The 15,125-nt window shown below is 39.7% G+C and overlaps 1 protein-coding gene across 1 annotated transcript in view; it reads right to left on the reverse strand.

Annotated features, from left to right (window-relative positions):
• Positions 1–15,125, reverse strand: part of LOC126281321 (leucine--tRNA ligase, cytoplasmic) — a 142,542-nt gene that overhangs the window by 88,458 nt on the left and 38,959 nt on the right. Inside the window, exon 2 of the mRNA XM_049980169.1 lies at positions 13,435–13,650. Within this exon, the coding sequence (XP_049836126.1) occupies positions 13,435–13,650 (216 nt within the window). The remainder of the gene's footprint in view (positions 1–13,434; positions 13,651–15,125) is intronic.

Genomic DNA, 15,125 nt, shown 5'->3' on the forward strand with positions numbered 1-15,125 from the left:
GGCTAGACACAGTAGTCAACTTTATATGGAAGGGTGTTCTTCTGAGTCCACAGATACATACAGTTACACTGACCATGTTCTGTACCTTGGATCATAATTAGCCTTGGAGTGATTGAGATAGACAAGGAAGAGGAAGGAGAACTGGAGCGGTGAAGATAAGATGGGGCTAGGACACAGAAGGGCAGCAAGGGAATGAAATAAGAATAAGACATCAGAGAACTCAGCCTAGTATAAAACAGTGTAATGGAACAACCCGAAGAGAACAACACAAATGAACATTTATAGACTTGTAAATCCATAAATTGAACTAAAGTGAGAGAAGCAGGCTGTTTTGAGGAGTGGGGAATTGAACACATGTGGGAACAGGAGAGACGATAGGTGTTGAACAGGGACTAGCAAGGAGTGAACCAGTTCACGGGAATGGAGAATGTGTTAGAGGGATAGTTCCCACTTTAAGTAAGCCAGAGAAACTGGTGCTATGGAGGGGGGTCCAGATGGTATGGATTGCAAGGCACACATTTTAAACTGACCAAGTTGTGATTAGTGATCACCAGCATTTACTACCAATGTGCCATCTGTCATGTCATTTGCCAGTCGCTATGGGGCAGATGTTTATTTGTGTAGGAAGCTGGCTGAGCTGATTGTGATGCCTACATAGAAGACCACAGAATAATTAAATTAAGTTGTTACATAAAGTCATGCAGAATGTCTTTGACTCTAATGTACATTCTGAGCATATTCTATATCACTTCTTACTAAAAATTAAATATCTGCCAATCAAAACACGACTGCCATGAAAGAACAAGCACAATGTATGCAGGATGTTAAGAGTAGAAACATTTAAAAAACATTCACAATTTAGTTTACGTACGTCATAAAATACTGTATCACCTAGTACTGTGCCAAATTATTACATTTCCAACATTGGTGCTCAACTGATGAGCAGCTGCCTCTTACTTCCATTCTACTTCTATGCATTTCTTAAAGAACCTTTGGTGATTTGTCTTCCCTAATGTTAGATTCAATTATGTTGCATGTTACTGACTCTCATCCTTAAAGTTATATTTCTCTAATCTGGTATTTCTTTTAAGTGTGTTATCTTTCTAAGCATGAAAATTATTTGTGCAGTATGGAGAGCTTGTCCATCTAAAAAAACCATTCTATGAAGCAAATTTGGTGAACTATATTACTATTCACTGTTTTTGTATTCTGTGTAGATTCATTGAATCACATATTCCCTCGGGGCGGTGCTGAAGAACATCCACTTACAGGCAAATATCTAAAACTGAAAAGCAGAGGCAGTCAGATAATCTCAAAGACCTTCTGGCTAAAATGACTTTTTTTACAAGACATGGACTGAACAGCACTTTTCACATCTCTCCTGCTATAAACTTGGGAACTATTATCAAGATCTGTAAATCAACTGAAGACGTAAGTAAATTAAAGTGTCAAATCTTATAGAAGATTTTATCAAAATATTGCTACCAAGGAAACTCGTGCTGAAAATAATGATAAAATGAATCAGGGGGCAAAAATTCCTGACACTGGCATATTAAGAGCATTTACTATCACACTTATGAAGTGCCAACTTATGTACGATTGTCAATCAAGAATGCATAGCTATGTTCTGCATCTGATCTCTATGAAATCTAAAAAGCAGCAGTAAAACTTAGCAAACTAACAGTAATTAATGTACACAATCATCCAGCTATCTATTGGCCTCAACAAGTCTTTCAGGTGTCACAACATCCTGCCATATCTCTCTGAAATTTTAACAGTCCTCACACTCAATAGAAGCATAATGAAAATGATGAAGTTGTCATAAATTGATGCCAACAACTTATATTTGGTGTGTGACGCAAAGAATAAAGAAACTTTTGTGTCAGCAGCATGGAGACCTGAGTATAATCCCCATTTATGCTTTTAACAGCCAATGAGAATAAACTACAAAGTTCCCAATTTATATTACAAGATATGGCATACAGACATTATCCACTGGTATCTTTCTTTACACAACCTAGATGGAACTTCAGAAAAACAAAATGGGATCTATTATCTATTTGCTACAAATCTGGATAAGTTTCTTTGATGATTTCCAAAATGCAAATAAGAATGAGAGACATGTTAGAGCTATGATAAATGCAGAAAACAGTGTGATCCCTGGAGGCTAGCGCAAGCTATAAGAGAGGGAAACATTCCACGTGGGAAAAATACATCTAAAAACAAAGATGATGTGACTTACCAAACGAAAGTGCTGGCAGGTTGATAGACACACAAACAAACACAAACATACACACAAAATTCAAGCTTTTGCAACCAACGGTTGCTTCATCAGAAAAGAGGGAAGGAGAGGGAAAGATGAAAGGATGTAGGTTTTAAGGGAGAGGGTAAGGAGTCATTTCAATCCCGGGAGTGGAAAGACTTACCTTAGGGGGTAAAAAAGGACAGGTATACACACACACACACACACACACACACACACACACACACACAAGCAGACATTTGTAAAGAAATGTGAACGTGTGTTTTTGCTTCAGAAGAAGGACTTTTGGCTAAAAGCATAAATATACAACAGAATTTTCATTGTGCTGGTCTGCGACTCAAAGTCTCCTCTATACTGTGAGTAGCAATCTATCCTTCTAATATTATGGCTGCAAAATACTAATAAGAATTAACTAAAAATGGAATGACAAGAGGATCAATTTGTTTGTGAGAGATATAGTAACATGCGAGGAAATACTGGCCCTGTGACTTACTGTAGAAGATAAAGCGCAGGGAGGTAACCCTGTATGTATAACAGAAACTTTAGATTTAGAAAATATTTTTGACAATGTTGACTGAAATTCACTGTTTGGTGTTTTACAGGTATCAGGGATCAAATTCCTAGAGCATAAAGGTATCAACAATTTGTACAGAAACAAAACTGCAGTTGTAAAAAGTCCACGGACAAAAAAGCGAGGTGGTAACAGAGAAGGGAGCAAGACACGCTTGTAGCCTATTCCCCATGTTGTTCAATATGTACACTGAGCAAGCAGTAAATGTAACAAAAAGATAAATTTAGAAATAGAATTAAAAGTTCGCGGAAGAGAAATAAAAATATTAACATTTTCTAGCAACAAAAGGCAACATACTTTGAAATTCATTTGTATGATCTAGACAATGTTTTAAAGTTGACCTGCTACTTATTGTAATGTTTGTATCATCTGCAAACAAAACAAACTTAGCATCTGGCAATGTAATAGATGAGAGGTCATTAATGTACACAAGAAAAAGCAATGATCCCAAGATGGAACCTTGAGGAACACCACACACAATTAATTCCCAGTCAGATGAAGACTGACTGCTTACTGCACATGTATTTCGCAATGACACACTGTTTCCTATTAGATAGATAAGACTCAAACCATTTCGCAGCATTGCCGATGACACCATAATATTCTAATTTACTTAAGAGAATGCTGCGGTTCACACAGTCAAAGGCTTTCGACAGGTCACAGAAAATGCCAGTAGCCTCTAATTTATTATCTAGTGAATGAAGTACATTCTCACTGTAAGTCATTCTCAATGGAGAGAAGTCTTCCGAAGTAAGAGTGATTTCAGGTGTGCCGCAGGGGAGTGTCATAGGACCGTTGCTATTCACAATATACATAAATGACCTGGTGGATGACATCGGAAGTTCACTGAGGCTTTTTGCAGATGATGCTGTGGTGTATCGAGAGGTTGCAACAATGGAAAATTGTACTGAAATGCAGGAGGATCTGCAGCGAATTGACGCATGGTGCACGGAATGGCAATTGAATCTCAATGTAAACAAGTGTAATGTGATGCGAATACATAGAAAGATAGGTCCCTTATCATTTTGCTACAAAATAGCAGGTCAGCAACTGAAAGCAGTTAATTCCATAAATTATTTGGGAGTACTCATTAGGAGTGATTTAAAATGGAATGATCATATAAAGTTGATCGTCGGTAAAGCAGATGCCAGAGTGAGATTCATTGGAAGAATCCTAAGGAAATGCAATCCGACAACATAGGAAGTAGGTTACAGTACAATTGTTCGCCCAATGCTTGAATACTGCTCAGCAGTGTGGGATCCGCACCAGGTAGGGTTGATAGGAGAGAGAGAGAAGATCCAACGGAGAGCAGCGCGCTTCGTTACAGGATCATTTAGTAATCGCGAAAGCGTTACGGAGATGATAGATAAACTCCAGTGGAAGACTCTGTAGGAGAGACGCTCAGTAGCTCGGTACGGGCTTTTGTTAAGGTTTCGAGAACATACCTTCACCGAAGAGTCAAGCAATATATTGCTCCCTCCTACGTATATCTCGCGAGGAGACCATGAGGATAAAATCAGAGAGATTAGAGCCCACACAGAAGCATACCGACAATCCTTCTTTCCTTGAACAATACGAGATGGGAATAGAAGGGAGAACCGATAGAGGTACTCAGGGTACCCTCCGCCACTCACCGTCAGGTGGCTTGCGGAGTATGGATATAGATGGATGTAGATGTAGAAGTGTAAATAGATTTCTCTATATCAGAACCCTTAAGAAATCCAAACTGTGACTTGGACGATATATTATTTTCAGTCACATGCTTAAGAAGACGCTTGAACACAACATTTTCAAATATTTTTGAGAAAGCCAGAAAAAGTGAAATTGGTTGATGGTTTCATGGTATCTCTTTAACCCCCTTCTTGTAAAAAGGCTTAACTTCAGCATATTTTAGCCAGTATGGAAATGTTCCACTAATAAGAGATTGACTACACAAATAACGTAAGATAGAACTCAACTTACAAGAGCACTCTTTGGTTAACTTCATTGATATGTTATCATATCCACTGGGATACTTAGATTTTAAGGATTTTATGACAGATACTACTTCTTTGGGAGACATGAGTGTCATTTCCACTTTACTGAAGTTATTTCTAAAGACTGGTCTCAGATACTCCATTGCACTGTTCACTGAACCTGATAACCCCAAGCTATCTGTAACAGAAATGAAGTACTTGTTTAAGAGGTTTGCAACACTGCATGTACTTGTTACCAAAGTCTCCTTTATTTTTAGAGCTATTTGTTCCTCTTCCTTTTTGGCCCCACCTGTCTCTGTCTTCACTATATCCCACACAGTTTTTATTTTGTCGCCTGATGTAATTATCTTTTTCTCATAACAAAGCTACTTTGATTTCTGGATTACTTGCTTCAACATTTTGCTATATTCTTTGTAATGCATTACATTACACTCATGCTCATAAATTAAGGATAATGTTGATACATGGTGAAACAACACTCTAGTGGGCAGTTTGCGGGTTTATATCACCTCAGGGTATGACCGTGTTGGTGCATGTCAGAGTATGGTGCAGACATTTTCAGATATGCTAATGGTGACTGTGTGTTGAAAACGGCTCAAAGAACACATATTGATGACATTATGAGGAGTAGATTACTAGGGCGACTGGAGGCTGGTCAAAGACAGCAGGTCATAGCATGGGCCCACCATGTGCCACAAAGTGTGATCTCAAGATTATGGCAATGATTCCAGCAGACAGGAAACGTATCCAGGCACTACAGTATGGGACGTCCACAGTGTACAACACCAGAAGAAGACAGATACCTCACCATCAGTGCCCGCAGACGGCCACGGATTACTGCAGGTAGCCTTGCTTGGGACCTTACCATAGCCATTGGAACAGTCAGATGGTGTGGGGTAGGAATTATGTTTGTTGTACGTACACCCCTGCATGTCTCTGACAGAGGAACTGTAACAGGTCAGGTGTAACAGGATGTCATTTTGCACCAGTAAGTCCACCCTTTCAGGCGTGCGGTGGGTCTCATCTTCCTCCTGATGGATGATAACGCACGGCCCCACCTAGCTGTCATCATGGAGGAGTACCTTGAAACAGAAGATATCAGACGAATGGAGTGGCCTGCCTGTTCTCCAGACCTGAGCCCCATTAAGCATGTCGGATGCTCTCAGTCGACGTATCAAATCCCTACGACAGTTCAGGAGCTCCAACAGGCACTGGTGCAAGAATGGAAGGCTATATCCCAGCAGCTGCTCGACCATCTGGTCCAGAGTATGCCAACCCATTGTGCGGACTATGTACGTGTGCATGGTGATCATATCCCATATTGATGTCAGGGTACATGCGCGGGAAACAGTAGCGTTTTGTAGCACATGTGTTTCGTGACAGTTATCTCAACTTATCACCAATACCATGGGCTCACTGATCTGTGTCTTGTGTGTTCCCTATGTGCCTATGATATTAGCAGCAGTTTTGTGTAGTGCCACATCATGTGGCACCACATTCTGTAATTATCCTTAATTTATGAGTATGAATGTATTACTGCACATCTCTATAAAATAGATACTTTCTTGATTTTAACTGCTTTGCCAGAGAAGATTATGCCACATGATAAGACAGGATGATAGTATGAAAGTATACTTCTGGAACCCTCTGCAAGTCAACACAATTTCTTGGTGCACAGTAGGCAGAACTGAGCTTTTTGGTTAATTCATGATGATGTCACCTCAGTATATTACCCATTTGGATGTCTCGCAACTTCACACAGTGAGCTTTATCTAATGTGTCTCCATGTATCTCTGTTTCTGCTAAGAGCAAGTCATTTTTATTTGTTTAGAACTGTATGATATGAGTCTTTGTAAAATTACAAGTTAAGCTGCTTGCATCATTCTCCTGACAGTGTTCAATATGGAAATGTTTGGACCTTTTCACTACAGTGTGCAAGATACGGATTCATATAAGAGTAAGATAAAACTACTGGCAAAAATCCTTATTCCACAGATGGAATTACAATAATACCCAGTCACAAATATACTCTCAACTGTTGCAAAGTGCTCAGCAGAAATCTTGTCTTCAAATAATTATAGTCATGAGTAACTTAGTGAAAGATATGGACTGCATTGCATATGGTAAAGGTGAAATGGCCTGGAGGTGTACTGAATTGTATTACCTTTCAGTACATTGTCTCAAGTTTCAGATATGTACATTAAAAAAATAAAATGTTTCAACGAGATTCATTAACAATGTTTTGAAAGAGGATTGTGGTAATCTTTGTTTGGGAATACCCCATCCCACTACATACGCTACTTGTAGATAGCATAAAGGCCACACTCTAGGGCAGAATGATCAGTCAAGCTCCAATTTTTATGCTCTCTGAATACCTCATGGTAGGGAACATTCAATCCAATTGTGTGAATACAAGATCCCGCACAGCACTTTGCTGGTAACTACTACATCTATTAATCAGACCTACTCAGGTAGATGAAGGTGTAATTAGCGGAATGAGGAACACTAACTTCACTTAATGAATGTTTATTCAGCACTTTACACATACAAGAGCACAGAGCAAACTGCCTCCGGCCAGACCACATACAGTATATATACACAGTTACAGAACATTCCATTACAATAGTTCTTGACATTTGTGGATACTTCTAGAATGTACTCGAACCGAATACAGAAATTAAAATTGTTCAGTCCGGTAGAGTTTTGAAGTCACGACCCTCCATGCAACAGTTTAGTATCATAACCACTACAACACGGTTCTACTCGGCTTCTTCTGCGACAATATTATAATTTCCATGCCAGCCCAAGTTTATTGTTCCAGAAGTAATTTGCCCTTCACAGCACATAGATCTCTCTTCAAACAAGTGGCTTTGGTAAGTGGTCTAAGTTGTGCGACTTTCTATTGTGCCCAAAACATAAGCACATGACATCTCATACAATGCATATGGCTGTAATGTCACTGCCGGTGTAATGCAGTCTATCTGTTATAGGAATAAAGTGTGTTCAGATCGACACAGGGTCTTATGTGAGATGATCAGGTAAGTTTTGGTGCGAAAGATGGTTCTGTTGATACATTTCTTCTGAATTCTTGTGGATTTTACCATCAATGGTCCCACAAGCGGTAAAAATTCTGGTCATCAGCACTCGTCATGAATTACATTGTCATTACAAGTTGCAGGTATTTTTCCTTCCTTATAGCAGATTCTAGTTAATGTGAGGCAATGTCTTTCTAAGCCACACACAGTAAAATCTTTCTGCTACTTGGATGCTGGGCTCTTCACCAATGTTTTGCAATGCTGATGGCAGTCAGGGGTTCACAGCGAAGCTTTTGGTTGCCTTCATCTACTGGCAGAATTAAAGAAAAATATAGGAGAGATGCAACTCTGTAATTACAAAATGAGCAAGAAAATAAATACAAAAGGTGATAATTTTTCTGAAATTTGCATACTGGCAACACATCTCCAGTGAGAAACAAATGGGGAAACACCAAGCCAAATAACCTTGCTCCTAAAGTGTGATAATTATGTATTTCTGTTTCTCCAACAGTACCAGAGTGTAAAAGACAGTAATCTTTAGACCATTGATGAAATTTCAATTGAAGAATGATAAATACTTATTCTGATGAAAGTACTCTTACAGTAATTGCATTGAAACAATTACTAACAAAGAGATAGAGGGGCTGGCCAGTACTTACCTCAGCTCAGTACAGCCGATAGAAACACAAAAAACAACCGAAAATTTAAGTTTTTTTTGTGTTTCTATCGGCTGTACTGAGCTGAGGTAAGTACTGGCCAGCCCCTCTATCTCTTTGTTAGTAATTGTTTCACATCTTTATATGAGATTTTCCATTAATTAGCAATTGCATTGACAGTGACAGGATTGATGAAGTATTGGTAAAAAGGTAAAGGTGTCATAACATGAACCTGAATTACCCAACCACTTATAGGGGCACCTGCAGTTAAACTTAAGTTCCACACCACATTGCATCTTAGCAGTTTTCACATTAGCGTATCTAGAGAAGAAATAAATGAAAAGTGACATAAAAAATCCTAGGACTGACTGGAAATCAAACTCGAGACCTTTGCGTTCAAAGTCTGGCAATTCACCACTGAGCTACAAACTATTGTTAAGTGGTGTTAATATTATTACGTGAATCCTAATGTTTTGCATTCAGACATTGACTAACATGCTGGAAATACCAAAGCAATATTGAGAATGTAGTTATCTAATGTGCAATGAAATGTAAGTACTGCATTTCAACAACATTAGTTTCCTTAAATTAAGATAAAAATCACAAAAGCATCAAGTAGTAGAAGAGACAGGCTGCTACTTACAATAAAGATGATATGTTAAGTTGCAGACAGGCACAATTAAAAAGGTCTCACCAGGGCCTTCACAGACAAGACAGTTTCGCACAGATTTAGCCCACACGCAGATCTACTATGCCATTTCCTCCTCACACCCTCAGTGCTCCACCACCCCCAAGAACCAGCCACAAAAGAGTGCCCCCTTTGTCACCCAATACCACCCCAAACTGGAACAACTAAACCACATCCGTCACCAGGGCTTTGGTTACCAATCATCATGCCCTGAAATGAGGGACGTCTTACCCAGGATCCTTCCCATCCCTCCTAAAGTGGTGTTCTGTCACCCACACAACCTCCATGACATCTTAGCCCATTCCTATGCCACTCCCAATCCAAACCTCTTGCCACGAGAATCATATCCCCATGGAAGATCCAGGTGCAACACCTGCCCAACCTATCCACCCAGAACATCCTATTCCACTCCCGTCACAGATTTAAGCTACTCCATCAGGGACCAGGGACCTGTGAAAGCAGCTCTGCTGCCATTGTTACACAACTTTTTATATTGGCACGACTACCGACCAGCTGTCCACTACAACATCCCTCTGGCACAACTTGCAGTGAACACTACACAGTTGATTTCAATGGCTGCTTCACTACTCAGGACATCTGGATCCACCCTTCACAACAAATTTTTCTGAACTGCACAGATTGGAGTTATCCTTACAACACATTCTACCCTCCCCACTCCTCTCCTTCCCACTCCACTTTTCCCACCTCCTTGCCCAAACTGACACTGTGCCTGTTGACAGTCTAACCCCGAACACACTGCCAGACAACACTTCTTTCCCCATCTACCCATACACTGCAAACACTTCCTCTTCCCTGCCCCCTCCAGACTGCTCCTTTCATTAAATGTGAAGAATACATTCTGGTCTGAGCTGCCCGAGTTGGAGGTCAGATGTGCATGAGGTGTGCTTGCTTGTGTGAATGAATGGTGTGCATTTCTCTTCTTTGTTCTCACGAAGGCTGTGGCCAACACTAATGTTCAAGTGTCTTGATTATGTCCGTCTGCAACTTAACATGTCATCTTTACGGTAAGTAGCAATCTCTCTTTTCCTATATTGTTGATATTCCAACCTGGAGTTTCCATTCCTTCAAATAGCGAAAGAGTATTTTTTAACTGCATGTGCTTTGTAAAAGCATTATTATAATCTGTCTCTCTCATCTGTGCCTGTCATCTGTGAGAACAGGGATGCAGTACCTGCCTTCAATAGGCTGGGTCTCTCTCAACCTGGAGTCTGAGTGACCTGCTCTTCCTTTTAAACCTTCTCCAACCTATCCCTCTCTTTTCCTTGAAAAAGGAATGATTAGTTCAGAAAGCTACGATAGTGTATATATTTTTTCATGTGTCGAATCTAGAGCAATAAAATTTCACCTTCTGAAGGAAAGTTCTGGCCAGAATTTCAGTCTCATATGTGGGTTGACTGAAAAGTAATGCCTACACCTTCGTAACTCTTCAACAGTTGGCAGCATTGGTATGCGGCAGATATTGGCTTGTTCTGGAGCCTCTTCTCTACAGCACTAGTTGGCAGGAAGCCTTAGCATTGAACAGTTGTGTTGTTACATCTACATCTATATCTATACTCTGCAAGCCACCCAACGGTGTGTGAAAGAGGGCACTTTACGTGCCACTGTCATTACCTCCCTTTTCTGTTCCAGTCACGTGTGGTTCGCGGGAAGAACGACTGTCTGAAAGCCTCCGTAAAGTATGGAACCCTGAGCAGATGGTCCGTCAATGCGATTTAAGCAACGTTTAGTCATTGAATTCTTGATAGCAGAAGGTGTCACCCCAAAGGAGATTCATCAGAGAATGAAAGCAGTTTATGGTGATTGTGTTGATGTGAGTACTGTGCGCCGTCGATCGACTAAGTTTAAAAATGTTTATGAAGGAACATCTGACCTGCATGACAAACAAAGAGTTGACCATGCTGTGACAGCAACCACCAAATTTCACAAGCAAAATGTTGGCAGATGGATTCAGGTGATTGTTCTATCACTCAGAGATAAATTGCAAACACAATCGGCATTTCACAAGAATGTGTGGGTCACATTATTGCTTTGTTTGGCTACTGGAAGATCTGTGCACAATGGCTACCCCGGATGCTGACTACTGAAATGATGGTGAACAGAGTTGAAATTTGCCAGGAACTTCTCGTGTGTTACAAGAATGAAGGTGACGCCTTTCTCCATTCAATTGTGACAGGAGACAAAACGTGTGCACACAAATTACGACCAGGAGATGAAACATCAGTCTATGGAATATCGACACTAAGACTCGCCCCAAAAAAAGAAATTTCAAGTCGCAGTCCTTAGATGAAAAAATTATGGCCACAGTGTTCTGGGACGCAGATGGTGTTGCCCATGTTGATTTCCTTGATTGTGGAACAACAACAAATTCAGATCATTATATCACAATGCTGCGAACTCTGAAACGATGTCTAACAAGGGTATGAAAGAAAAAAAATGTTTTCCTGTAGTATGACAATGCAAAACCACACATTTCATGTGTCAACACAGCAGAACTTCACAGACTGAATCTCACCACCATACGGTATCATCCATACAGTCCAGATTTAGCACTGTCGGACTTCCATCCATTCCTGATAATGAAAGACGTTCTGCAGAGCCATCATTATGCTTCTGACGAAGACGTTGAGAGAACTGAGAGACTGTGGTTGCGGAAACAGTGTGTCAACTTCTTACGTAATGGCTTCAATAAACTTGTTCATCGTTGGCAGAAATGTATCCCATTGGCTGGCGATTATGTGGAAAAGTGAATACTGATAATTAAAGATCACATTCTAAGGATTATTTCTGCGACTGATTTATTAAAATATTCCCATCCAAAAACAATTAACAAAGATGGAGGCATTACTTTTCATTCAACCCTCATATTTTTATTGTTTTCTTGAGCAAATTTTTCATTTGATACAACTGAGACATCATCAGACACACTGCAATGAAGGACCAATGACACATGAGGGAGATGGTATAACTTGGAGGGAGGCAGCTAAGTAGTGGTTGTGTTTATAGACCATAGCAACAATTTCTAACCATAGCTCATAGCTCATCTCCCACAATGGTTAAACAAGGAATATCTCCACAGTAAACAACACAGTGCATGAAGTAGCAAGTGGATCTCCAGGTTCAAATTTGATGCAGCTGTTTGCAATACTCTATGATGTGTCCCACTTAAGACACATGCTGTACTGATTGCAGCTTTGCAAACAGTACCTCATTTATTTCTGACAAAAATAACAGGAGACACCAACACCACCACCACCACCTCACATTGTTGCGTGTTGTGTGTTGCTGCATAGAATAACTGACTTCTGTGTTGATGTTAATTACTTTACGCCCAAGTTGTAAACATTTCATGCATTCATACATGTTCAACCTTAACTAATAGTACCCCGGTAAATATAATTAACATTTAAAATAATAGGGTATCTAATCCTAGTTTATTATTTAAATTTCACAGATTCATAAAAAGAGCTATAAATAAATTTTAACATTTCACCTTACAAATTTATATTTTAACTCTAATAATATAAACAACTGTTTTAACCAATAATATTCACTTGTATCAATCGTATAACCAAGGCTGCTGGCACGAATTATGCCGATACTAAATCAATTGCTAAATCCAAAGTTCAGGAAATAATTTTCCTATGGAAATAGGTTTTCATATTTTGTTTATGCATGTCAAATGTTTCATGCAGTAGCTCTGTGTTATCACATAAAAAACTTGAGTTCTCTTTATTTTGTGTTTTTTTCTTTTATTTATGAAGCTAGTGTGTTTCCCATCAAAAAGTTGCCAATGTAACTGCACAAGCAGTAACTGCTACCTGTAGTCTTCTAAAAACAATGGTGATGCTTTAAACTTTTAGTATTCACAATTTAAGTTATAATTATAAAATACTATGGTAGGTGCACTGATGGATTTACATAAAACCAAGTTCATGTAAGCTACAATAATAAAATTAAAGTGCCTACATCACATCTCAACCTGTGATGATTGTGTTTCATATACAAAATCTGAAGCCACAGAAATCTCAACCACACAACTCTGTTTAACATGAGAATATTTTTTGAGTAAAATCCCCCCCCCCCCCCCCCCAATAATACAAAGTTTTCATAACTAAAACAACAGCCCATGAATTTGAATGCACTTTGAACCATAATTTTATTTCGGCGTAACTAATAAGCTTGGCTAATATTTTACATCATATTATAACTGTGATTACAACTTACCTCACATTTTGAAAGGGAGAAAGTATGTCCCAGATGCAAGCGACCATTCATGTATGGATAAGGAAAAGTAACAAAATACTTTTCGCTGGCACCCTCATTTGACAGCTGAGGTGCATCGACTTCATGAATTCGTTGCTGTTCCCATTGTTGCTGAACTTCTCGTTCAATTTTTTGCAGATATTCAACTTTGAAGGTTCCTTTTCGATCAAGTGCAGCCTGAAACAAGAAACACTTCTGTACAACTACTGAGGATCTGACATCCTTCCCACAGCAAATGTGTGGAAATAAACGTCTTAAAATTAAATTTCAGAAAGTTTGGCAACCCCTGATCCACACATCTGTATGGGAATCAAATCACTGGGTCATGTTCCCGATAAAACTGCATGAAGCTTTTTAAATATAGATAAGAAAAACTCCTTGTACTTTTTGCGAATTGTTTAATATTTGCATTAGTCAGGGCAAATTGTATGCTACTGAAGAATGTGCACGTGTGTATGCTATAACCGATAATGTTCTGTAAGTGAACAGATAAAAAAATCTACTCACCAAGTGGCGACAGGAGACGATACATATAAAAGGTAATAAACTCTACAAGCTTTTGGAGCCAGTGGCTTCTTTTTCTGGCAGAAGGGTGGAAGAGGAAGGAAGAGGGGTGAAGGAAAAGGACTGGTAAGATTTAGGAAAAGTGGCAGAGTTCAGAAAAGTCACACAGAGGCCAGGGTCACGAGAGACATACAGGACAGGATGGGAAGGAAAGTTTGCAACTTTAATACCTTTTTAAATGTATGTTCTCCTGCCGCCGCTTGGTGGGTACATTTTTTTATCTTTCCCCTTTCGTGATAACATTAGTAATCTGAATGTCCTATGCATACAGGTCCCCTCCCCCTCCATGAACCATGAACCTTGCCGTTGGTGGAGAGGTCTGCGTGCCTCAGTGATACAGATAGTTGTACCATAGGTGCAACCACAATGGAGGGGTATCTGTTGAGAGGCCAGACAAACGTGGTTCCTGAAGAGGGGCAGCAGCCTTTCAAGGAGCTGCAGGGGCAACAGTCAGGATGATTGACTGAAACGGCCTTGGGGGGAAAAAAAAAAAAGGCCTTGCTGTGCTGGTACTCCAAACAGCTGAAAGCAAGAGGAAACTATAGCCGTAATTTTTACTGAGGGCACGCAGCTTAACTGCATGGTTAAATGATGATGGCGTCCTCCTGGGTAAAATATCCCAGAGGTAAAATAGTTCCCCACTCGGATCTCCGGGTGGGGGCCACTCTGGAGAATATCATCAGGAGAAACAAAGCGGGGAATGTCACATCCCTTAATTGGAAGTGGATAGATTAAAGTTAGATACAGTGGGAATAAGTGAAGTTTGGTGGCAGGAGGAACAGGAGTTCTGGTCAGATGAATACCGAGTTATATATACAAAACCAAATAAGGGTTATGCAGGAGTAGGTTTAATAATGAGTAAAAATATATGAGCGTGGAGTAAGGTACTACGAACAGCATAGCTAACACATTATTGTAGCCAAGATAGACACGAAGCCCACGGCTACCACAGCAGTACAAGTTTATATGCCAACTAGCTCCATAGATGACGTAGATACTGAAGAAATCTATGATAAGATAAAAGAAATTATTCAGATAGTGAAGGGAGATAAAAATTTAATAGTCGGGGGGACTGAAATTCAATAGTA

The sequence above is a fragment of the Schistocerca gregaria genome, chromosome 7, assembly GCF_023897955.1.
Source record: "Schistocerca gregaria isolate iqSchGreg1 chromosome 7, iqSchGreg1.2, whole genome shotgun sequence".
In the NCBI taxonomy this organism is placed as follows: Eukaryota; Metazoa; Arthropoda; class Insecta; order Orthoptera; family Acrididae; genus Schistocerca; species Schistocerca gregaria.